Source organism: Corapipo altera, unplaced genomic scaffold (genome assembly GCF_003945725.1).
Source record: "Corapipo altera isolate COAL_440 unplaced genomic scaffold, ASM394572v1 109, whole genome shotgun sequence".
NCBI classification, from domain to species: Eukaryota; Metazoa; Chordata; class Aves; order Passeriformes; family Pipridae; genus Corapipo; species Corapipo altera.
Window position 1 is genome coordinate 402,303 of NW_020885038.1, and position 10,259 is coordinate 412,561.

Here is a 10,259-nt window from a genome sequence, read left to right on the forward strand (position 1 = left end):
GGGACAAGCATGTCAACTCAGAGCCAGAGTGGGAATGAAATGCTGTTTGTAAATCTTACATGTTACCCACCTCTCCCTTTTCAGTCTTGACAGTGACCTTCCCTGACTCCCTGCTCTGGATTGTGCTTTTCACATAGGATTCCTTGGCATGTACCACAAAGACAGATGTCTTGGCATCGAAAGGCTTGTTCTGGGCCTCAATTCTCTCCTTCTCTGACTTCCGGAGGTAAGGAGCTGCTGCTCCAAAGATGGCCATCTCGGCGTCTGTCGACATGGCTGTGGTTTATGACATGCAGCAAGGCACTGCGCTGGAGTGGAGGCAGAGTGCTGAGGGAAGGAAGAAAGTCCTTTGTACCCGAGACCTGAGTCTTGGTAGTTTTCTGCTCTGCCTGTTCTTACAGTCTGCCTCTCTGTCCTACCTGCTTTTCACCCTAGATGTCTTTTAATTTACTTAGGTCTTAAAGAAGAATGATTTCTTTGATTAAGGTTAAATTTTTTCTCTCTTATTGCAGTTTACGTGTTCAGTTCAGATCTCGTAGTGTTTCAGTAAGCTATACAGAAAAGTTGGATTGATGGCACAGTCAAGACTATTCAAAGATGCAGCAGAGATACCAAGCAGAAGCAGAAGTAATACCAAGAGAAGTCATCTTATTGAAATTACGAAAACCCACTTGTATTGTTTCTCTCTTGCCCATTTTCGACCATGTAATTTTTATCAACTATAGAGATGGAGCAACATAAGGAAAAAGATGTGGAGTAAGCAGAAGCATAGGTATGAGTTGTCCATGCAAACATTTTTCCTCAGTTGTAAATCAGACTTTGTCTCCTCTAATTGTTCTACCTTTTTCAGTTCAAGGTAATCTTTTAAGATTAACTTGTACCAAAAGAGGAAAATAAAAAAAAACATTAATAAAAAACATTCAGAAGGATTTGACAAAATCTTAACTTAAAATGTGCTGGTCTTTCACCTTCTCTTTCCTGGATTTTGTTTGCAGGCAATCTGCTTTTAAGAGTTCTGTGTGTAAGGTCAATTATTTCCCAGCAGGTACCAAACAAATGTGTCCAACCCGGTTATGAAAGGAAATTTACTCTTTTAGACAGCACAGGTTAGGTAGAATTGCACTGCATTAGTGTGCATAGATGTAAAGGGGTATGGAAAGTGGCTTTACAGGTGCATAAAAAAAGCCAACTTGGAGTCTATTCCTATGCAGTAGGTAAATCAGTCTTACCTCTTGTGACACCAGCTGACTCTCAGGCTGGAAGATGGTCAATACTGAAAAAGAGAAATGCAACTTGCCTCTTATCTTTGCACAGACTCCAAAGGATAAGTCATAGGGGAAAAATATGCTGGTGACTTGAATTCAGAATCAAAATGTCTATTGATATAGACAGTTCTTTAAGGAAAGCAGTTCTACAAGCACTAGGAATGCAGTGAGATTCTGCCAGCACCCAGTCCTCCATACTCTTACCTTTAATCTTTCCACAGAGACAGAACAGACTTGTCCTACGAGCACTTTTATAGGTTCTGGTTTGCTCATTCAACTCCCTCCTCCTCTTTCGTAGGTCAAAAAATTTTTGGCAAAGCATTGTTTGGCAAAGTAGACTGAGTGCATGATTCCCATTTGGGCTCGTGGATATATTTAGAAATATCTGAAGTGTTCCTAGCTATGTGAATAAAAGTCCTATAAATATTTTGACTAGGAATCTGGAAGGAGGAAATGCTGTCCAGCAAATAGGACAGTAGGACTGGGTCTTGGAATTGTTGGCTTCTCTTCTTCTGACTATGAATTCCTGTTTGACATATAAGATTTGTGTGTCTCAGGACTCAGTAGCAGTGAGAAGGATTATTATTACAAGAGCTTTGGAGAGATTCTCTTCAGAAATATTCTGGAAAGAAGGAATAGGAACAATCCAGTATGGTCTAATTCTAATACTGGACAACCATATCATGCTTGTGTTACTGCATCTATTTACAACTCCTTAGTTTTTTGCTGGGTACTTTCAAAAGATCAGATTATCTCCCTTGCTTCATACATTTATTTACGTTGTTTACATTCTTCTGAAGTATTGCCTATTGGCTCTGATTTGAAATTCAATTTTAAAGGTATTATTTTACTGCCTTCCATGTTTGGCTGTGCTGGTTTGCTCAAACATGTGTCCAGCAGAAATTTCGTAGTGTCACATGAGCAGGAATTCCTTAGGATGCATTTTATATAATTCAGCCTTTAGGTGTATCGGGAGCTTTAACTTGGCAATCTGCTGCTATTGTAGAGATCTTGGACTGCGGCTGTAGTTACCAAATGAAAGAATGGGATTTAGATCACAAACACACCTTCTCCAGCCTTCCGAAGCACAAACACAGACTCCACAGAAATGTAGAGAACTCCTGGGAGGATTTTCATTTCCTTTGCAAAGAGGTACATAGGATCTGCTATTCTAAGTTCTTCCATGGAGCTTGGGTGAGGTACTGTGATTCTGTACCATATTCTGAAGACTCATGTTTTCCCTCAAACATCAGGGAGTTGAAGCACTGTAAGAAGAGTCAGAGAGAGTGACCAGTCTTCTGAACTCATTGCTCTAAAAAACTTTTGTGTGCTTCCAACACTGCATGTATGACTGAGACATCTGACATCAAGAATTCTTTTGAGGCTGCCAATGTCCTTCTGAAAAATAAATGTAGAGAGTTTATAATTTCTGTTTCAAAGGTAATATTGTGTGTCTGTAGAATTTTCATTGAAGAAAATGTCATCCTTTAGCATGCAAAACAGGATAAAGGGAGAGAGAGATTTTCCTTTCCTCTTTCCTCTTCTACTGCATTATGTAATTGCTTAACAAAGAATAGACTTGGTTGTTCTTTATATATCACATGAAATTAACTCCAAGATGGATCTACAATTTTTTGATAAACATAAATGTTGACATAATGTGTTCCAAGTTGTATGGGAACTGAAAACTTAGCAGCTGAAATCCACATAAGCTGAAAGAAAGTTCCCATCCAATATCCACTTTTACCGTTATTGCTGTGTTTATGGATCTAGTTGCAGCTGCAAAATAATTGTTTACATTTCAGTTTCCCTCCTGGGTCCTCTGCACATGTTAATTAAAGAGTATGACATGGATGCCAGTACACCCGTTCAAAGATCACACTTGCAGTATATCATTCTCTCTGTCAGTTTGGCATCTTGTATTTTATTTCACCTCCTAGAGTAATGGGAATCAACTGGGAAGGCAACAAATTCAAGAAGTTGTAACAGATAACTTGTTCTTCTGTTTCTTTCTGTGCTAGAAGCTCGATAATGCTTGGGTTTTGTCTGCCTAGTTCAGGAAATAGCACTTCGCATATATTCTTCCCACAGTGAGAACACCATCAGGTCCCAAAGCCATTCTAGAGCTCTGAGTTTGGTTATGCCCTGCCTCTTCATGTTCTGTGAATTTTCTGAATATTTTTCCATCTTCTTGACATCTCATGAGCCCGTTAAACTCCAGACTTTTTACAGAATTTGTTAAACTGGGATGGAATACCGTCAACTTGTGCTTAAACCGCTTTCTTCAGCTTTCAAATTTTGGAAAAGATTGCATAAATTTTTTTCACTTGTGGATGAAAAAAAGATTCATACCTACAGAGAGGTGATGGTTCTGTTTGTCCTGTGATTGGTTATGAAGGTGGACTTCATGCTACTGGACAAGTCATTGACCTCAGTCGTCAACTCACCTTTCTCCTTTGCCAGCTTCCACTTGATGCTTTGAGGGTTTTTGCTCCCCAAATTTACCAGTCTGCAGTAGAAAAAGAATAATAACCCCATAGGACCGCAGAAGTGTCAGTGATAAAGGACCTCTAGCGGTCCCTACTCATGTTTTCAACTCACAAAATCATCTCATCTCTCTCAAAAATTTGTTGCCATAGTGCACTATCCATTTACTGAAAAAAATTTCAAAGTGAAAAGAATTTTAAAATTATAAATGAAAACTACTTTTAGTCTAGTCAACACTTTGCATTGTGTTTAATGTTGTTTAGTTCACCTTGGATCTAGAGGAGTGAAATTCACAGATGGGAACAACTACATGGTTCATCACATTTTATGGTTATTTTTTGGTTTATCATTTATAAAAATCTGGATGAGGGGAAGGCTGTGAATATAGTCTACCTGGACTTCAGCAAAGCCTTTGACACCGTCTCCCACAGCATACTCCTGAAAAAGCTGGTAGCCCATAGCTTGGACAGGGACACTCTGTGCTGGGCTAGGAATTGGTTGGAGGGCCCAGAGAGTGGTGGGAACGGAGTTGCATCCAGTTGGGATCCGGTCACCAGTGGTGTCCTCAGGGATCAGTGTTGGGCCCAGTTGTATTTAATATCTTTATTGATGATTTAGGTGAGGGGATTGAGTCCACCATCAGCAAATTTGCAGGTGACACTAATTTGGGGGGGAGTGTTGATCAGCTGGAAGGGAGGAGGGCTCTGCAGAGGGACCTGACAGGCTGGAGAGTTGGACTGATTCCAAGGGGATGAGGTTCAACCAGACCAAGTGCCGGGTCCTGCACTTTGGCCACAACAACCCCCTGCAGCCCCATGGGCTGGGGACAGAGTGGTTGGAGAGTAGCCAGGCAGAAAGGGAGCTGGGAGTGTGGATTGACAGGAAGCTGAACATGAGCCAGAGCGTACCCAGGTGGCCAAGAGGACCAATGGATCCTGGCCTGAACCTGGAAGAGTGTGACAGCAGGACCAGGGAAGTGATTCTTCCCTTGTACTCAGCGCTGGTGAGGCCACCCCTGGAGTGCTGTGTCCAGCTCTGGGCCCCTCAGTTCAGGAAGGACATGGAGGGGCTGGAGCAGGTCCAGAGAAGGGCAACGAGGCTGGGGAAGGGACTTGAGCACAAGTCCTATGAGGAGAGGCTGAGGGAGCTGGGGTTTTTGAGCCTGGAGAAGAGGAGGCTCAGGGAAGATCTCATCAGTCTCTACAACTCCCTGACAGGAGGTGGGAGCCAGGTGGGGGTTGGTCTCTCCCAGGCAGAGATCAGTAAGACAAGAGGGCATGGTCTTAAGCTGTGCCAGGGGAGGTTTAGGTTGGATATTAGGAAGAAATTCTTTACAGAAAGGGTAATCAGGCATTGGAATGGGCTGCCCAGGGAGGGCGTGGATTCTCCATCCCTGGAGGTTTTTAAGATGAGACTGAATGTGGCATCAGTGCCATGGCCTGGGAACCACGGCAGGGTTGGACTTGATGATCTCAGAGGTCCCTTCCAACCCAGCTGATTCTATGGTTCTATGATTCTATGATTTAAGTGATTAAGTGATTTTTCATCTTGCAGTAATAAAATGATTAAATAGACAAGGCATAACTGAAATTATCAAAAAGTGTCTAACTGGCAACTACAGGTTACAGTGTTGCATGGAGTCAGCAGGAATATGGACTTGATACCACATTTTACCTATCTCAGCAATCTGTGCAACTTTCTCCCACAGGACTAAGAACGGCAAACTAGATATAATTGCATAAATAATTTATTATCATAATTTTTAGACTAAAAGATCTCAATCAGAATTATTTACTACACAGTATAGAGGTTGTAACTGCTAGTTCAATATAGTGCAGTATTTTTTAAGCAATATTGAAGTAATATTAAAGCAACTATATAGAAGCTAGCAAAACCAATTATTGAGATTGATGTTACTCAACCAGACCAACAACAATGGCCCAACCTCTTTCACTGAGCCTCGAGGAGTGACCTTGAGGGGCATCCCCACTTGAGGGAGGAATGTCCATAGACACTCTGAGAAGGGCTGTGTTAGAAAACCCTCCCACTGAATTGTGGGACTGGGTTTTACAATGTAAAGGGCTGGACTGTCAGTCAAGTGTCTCTGGACCAGTTATGCGAGCTCAGCAGGTTTAGGTAAATTGTAATCTGTTGGTTCCTTTTTCCAGTACTTTACCAGATCTGCCGCATCTTCACCTCCCTATCAGGATGCTTAACTCTGAGACTGATGACTCAGACTGGTTTCAGCTTTATTCAACACCAAAAGTAGCACAACCTCCCTTCTCCATTCCCTGCTGATAGCTTTGCAAATGGGATGTTATTTGAGATGTTGTTTGAGATGTTTTACCCCCACTCCAGGCAGAGCATCCTGCTACACTTGTTTTTTTCTCTAATCTCTATTCCCTTTTCTGATATTTTCTGCAGTTTATTTTACTGTTTTACCAGTGCTACTCTCACAGCCGATATTCAAAAACAGTTGTTTTAGTCTTTTAAAGGGAAGTTTCCAGACTGACAGGGTCCAATACTCTCTGTTCAGGCTCTTTTGGATATTACATACAAAAGGTTTAAAGTTTTAATGTCAGTTTTAGCTTTTTGAAGATATTTGAAATTATAGAGTAATTACACACATTTAGCAGAGTGATATAGCAGAATATGGACAAACAGGACAAACACAATGTAGAAATTACAATATACAGTTGAATCACAATACAAAGATGATTTCCATTTGCCTGACAGATTTGGTGACCCTCCATGTAGGGGCTGCAGCATTGGTGGATTGGATGCTGCACACAGAGAGTTGTGGGTAATGGTTCACTGTCCATGTGGAGTGACCATTGGGGTCCCTCAGGGGTCAGTCCTGGGACATATCCTGTTGAACAGCTTTGTGGGGAAAAGGACAGTGGGACACCCTCAGCACATTCAGTGACAACACTGAGTTGGATAGTGCAGTCACATGCTGCAGGGAAGGGGTGGATCCAGGGGGACCTGGACAGACTGGGTCTGTTCTCATGGAGTTCAACAAAGTGAAGTGCAGGGTCTTACACCTGGGTCAGGGCAATCCCAGACACACCAACAGGTGGGGCAGAGAAGTGATTGAGAGCAGCCCTGTGGAGAAAGATGTGGGGGTGATGAAAAACTGACCATGAGCTGGCAGTGAGAACTCACAGCCCAGAAACCAATGGAATCCTGGGCTGTGTCCAAAGGAGCGGGACCAGCAGGGCAAAGGAGGCAATTCTCCCCCTCTACTCTGCCCTTGTGAGACTCCAACTGGAACAGTGTGGCCCCAACATAAAAAGAACATGGAACTGCTGCAGCAAGTCCAGAGGAGGCCACAAATTTGATAAGATGACTGGAAGACATACAAAGACAGGCTGAGAAAGCGAGGACTGTTCAGCCGGGAGAAGGTTGTGTGGAGCACCTTCCAGTATCTGAAAGGGCTTACTGGGAGGCCAGAGACTTGTTGTCAGGAACTGTAGTGACAGGACAGGGAGTAATGGGTACAAATTGAAAGAGGAGATAGATATTAGGATAGGAGGAGATGGATATTAGGAAGAAATTCTTTACTATGAGAGGGGTGAGATGCTGGAACAGGTTGCCCAGGGAGGTTGTTGACGCTCCATCCCTGCTAGTGTTCAAAACCAGGTTGGATAAGATCTTGAGCAACTTGGTCTAGTGTGCGGTGTCCCTGCCCATGACAGGGGAGGTTGGGATTAGATGATCTTTAAGGTCCCTTCCAACTCTTAACATTCTGTGACTCTGTTGTTACCAGTCTCTAGATGCTGAGCATCCCCAGTCACTGGGAAGAATTATGTGGGTTGAAGCCAACACAAGCCCATTTAAACAAAATTGTTTGATTTTTATACCCTATGGCCTGAGCCTTATACATATACCCCACACCCTCTTTTTCTTCCACCCTGCCTGGTCTGACTTGGGAGGATTATACTTTCTACTGGTTCTTTTAGGGAAAATAATTTACATAAACAGTTGTGCCACTCCATTGATACAACCATTTATCCAAAGCAAAGGTTCCCTTAAGCTCCCTTTAAGATAGCTGCCATCACTTCCTGTGTTCTGTTCTGAGCTTCTTGAGCACATCATCCTTTCTGACTATCTCTGAGCCTTCTTCTCTCTGGGGGTCTGCTACCACTTACACAGACTGTTGCTTGAAATGATATTATTGAATAGCTGTCATGGTATTTTATATGTCTATTCAGAAGGACCTTGACAGGCTGAAGCAATTGGAAGAGAGGTATGTCATAATACTGAACAAAGGGAAATGCAAATAATGGGCACAGGTGGTGTCAGGTAGGTACAATCCAAGGGAAGTTGACAATCCTGGGAGTGAGGAGGGGTGTGTGTGTTTGTATATGTAACCAGGCAAGTAGAAGACATCTTCTTTCAGTTAAATGAAAAAGGAAATCTTTAAAGTCGTGAGGTAATAGCTTTTGTTTGTTTGTTTGTTTGTTTGTTTGTTTTGGTTTTCCTCTTACAACCCTGGAAGACCACCTCTTTGTGCTCCTGTTCCTCTTGTCCAGTTCCCTTCAGGCTCTGTAACACTCGAGCAATTATGAATTTAGTCCTGAATTATGAGGACATAAATAATATCCACCAAAAACCACACCACAGGTGAATGCATTTGCAAATCCATGGCCACTAGTTAAGTGATTTTATGACATGGATTTATTTATGTGACTGTTGTGCAGTCATGGACCATATACATTTTATACAGTGTCTTGTCACTGAAAAGAGCAAGGGTAACTCTGTGTGTACCGGGGTTTGGAGTCTACAGATTTTCATGCTAACTGTGGTTAAGACTGAGATGGATTTTAATTGATCCCATGGGGATTAAAACCCGTGCTATTAGCCATCCTTTAAGTCACAGTCACCTCAGTTACAATTACTTACAAGTGAAAACTCAGAGTTGTGCCAGAGATTTGATCTGGGGTCATGGGTTGAAATATGAATCTTAATAGAGGCCATTTGTCTTTGTGTAAGACAAATATACCTAAGGAGTCAGTTGGTCCTCGTACTGAGGACTTCAGAATCCCGTGTTATTAACATAAGCTTTAACTTAAAATATCTATGATATAGGTAAACTGTGTCTGTATCAAGGGGTGGAATGTCTTGATCCTGACCAGGAGACCACTGTAAGTGGAGAAGCCAGTGACCACATCACAGTTAACATGTGTGCCCAGGCCCATGCTGAGCTGTACTGCCCATCCAGCACAAGCCTTAGGGCTGTGCTGTGCATCACAAATCTCTTGGCTGCAGGGCACACTCAGCCAGGTCATCCCAAGGGAGGACCCTGCAGGCAGCTCCCTCTCCATACTGGTTATTGCACCACCTGCACAGTCTTGTCTGAGAAGCTCTCATGTGGACATCCTTTATGAATAGAATTGTGCTTTTAAAGATAATTGTAGTAGCATGGATGACCTGAAAACAAGGAACCTCTCCACAGATTGGCTCTGTGCCATGCACCATGGGAAAACCCATCCTGGGTCCATTTGGAGCTAGGATTCCCAGCATCTGAAGGGATTTACTCAGCATCTGTGTTCATTTTTTAGTCTGCCCGTGCTGGTTCTGGCCAAGACTGGGTTAATTTTTGCAGTAACCATGAGGGGACATGGCCAGGACCTGGAGGTTATTCTGTACCACCTAACATCGTTTCCAGGGGCAGGGGTAAGGGACTCTCTTCCAGGAAGAAGGGCTTCTTTCCAACTGAGCTGACATGGCAGAGGGAGCTGTCCAGTATTGTGCCTCCAATTCCCCTCCCCAGAGCAGCACAGGGGAGGGCAGGGGGAGCACGTAGTTGTAGTGGGAGCACTAAACTGGAGAATACCATTCATAAACCATGACTCTATCTTATCCAACTGGGCTATTTTATTAAGCCACTTTTTGTTGGACCTTTCTTGTTGAGATCCAGAAAGAAACCTGCATTGTCTACTCCCTCCTGCCTGCCCCCCCATCCTCCTGCAAATCTGCAGCTTGTTCACACCTTCTCACCTCAGGCCATGATTTCATCTTGAGTTACTGTGAAAGTTCTCCTTTGGGGGCTAATTAGAAAGAGCATGTTCTTTCTCAGAGACAAAAATAACTATCTAACTAGGTGTGCTAGGACAATTTACTTAACTGCCTACCCTCCTTCTGGTGCAATCAAGGTGGTATATTAGGAAGTGGGAGCAGGACAAAATGATTTAGATTTACCAATCCAAGTGCAGATAAAAAAGGGTCTGTGACTTTTTCCCAGCTGCTTTATGGTCTCTGGAAGATAAACTCAGGTAAAATAAACAATGTGACCAGTGTTTGTCATGGCAGTCTTCAGAATCCGGAATTCTAAAAGCAAGTAAATTTCCAACTTGGCTTTCATTAAGTTCTTGTTAGTTCTTTCTCATTCTTCTCTGCTGACATAAGTTCCCAGAGGGATTTGCCTCCCATACAGATTCAACAGTGTCCCTAAGTAACTAATATTACTTAGGATAAGTCATACCAGAATCTCCTTCCTCTCTT

General features: G+C 42.8%; 1 protein-coding gene across 1 annotated transcript in view; it reads right to left on the reverse strand.

Annotated features, from left to right (window-relative positions):
* Positions 1-274, reverse strand: part of LOC113959419 (myosin-4-like) — a 16,644-nt gene extending 16,370 nt beyond the window's left edge. Inside the window, exon 1 of the mRNA XM_027668434.1 lies at positions 71-274. Within this exon, the coding sequence (XP_027524235.1) occupies positions 71-274 (204 nt within the window). The remainder of the gene's footprint in view (positions 1-70) is intronic.
* Positions 275-10,259: the final 9,985 nt, after the last annotated feature.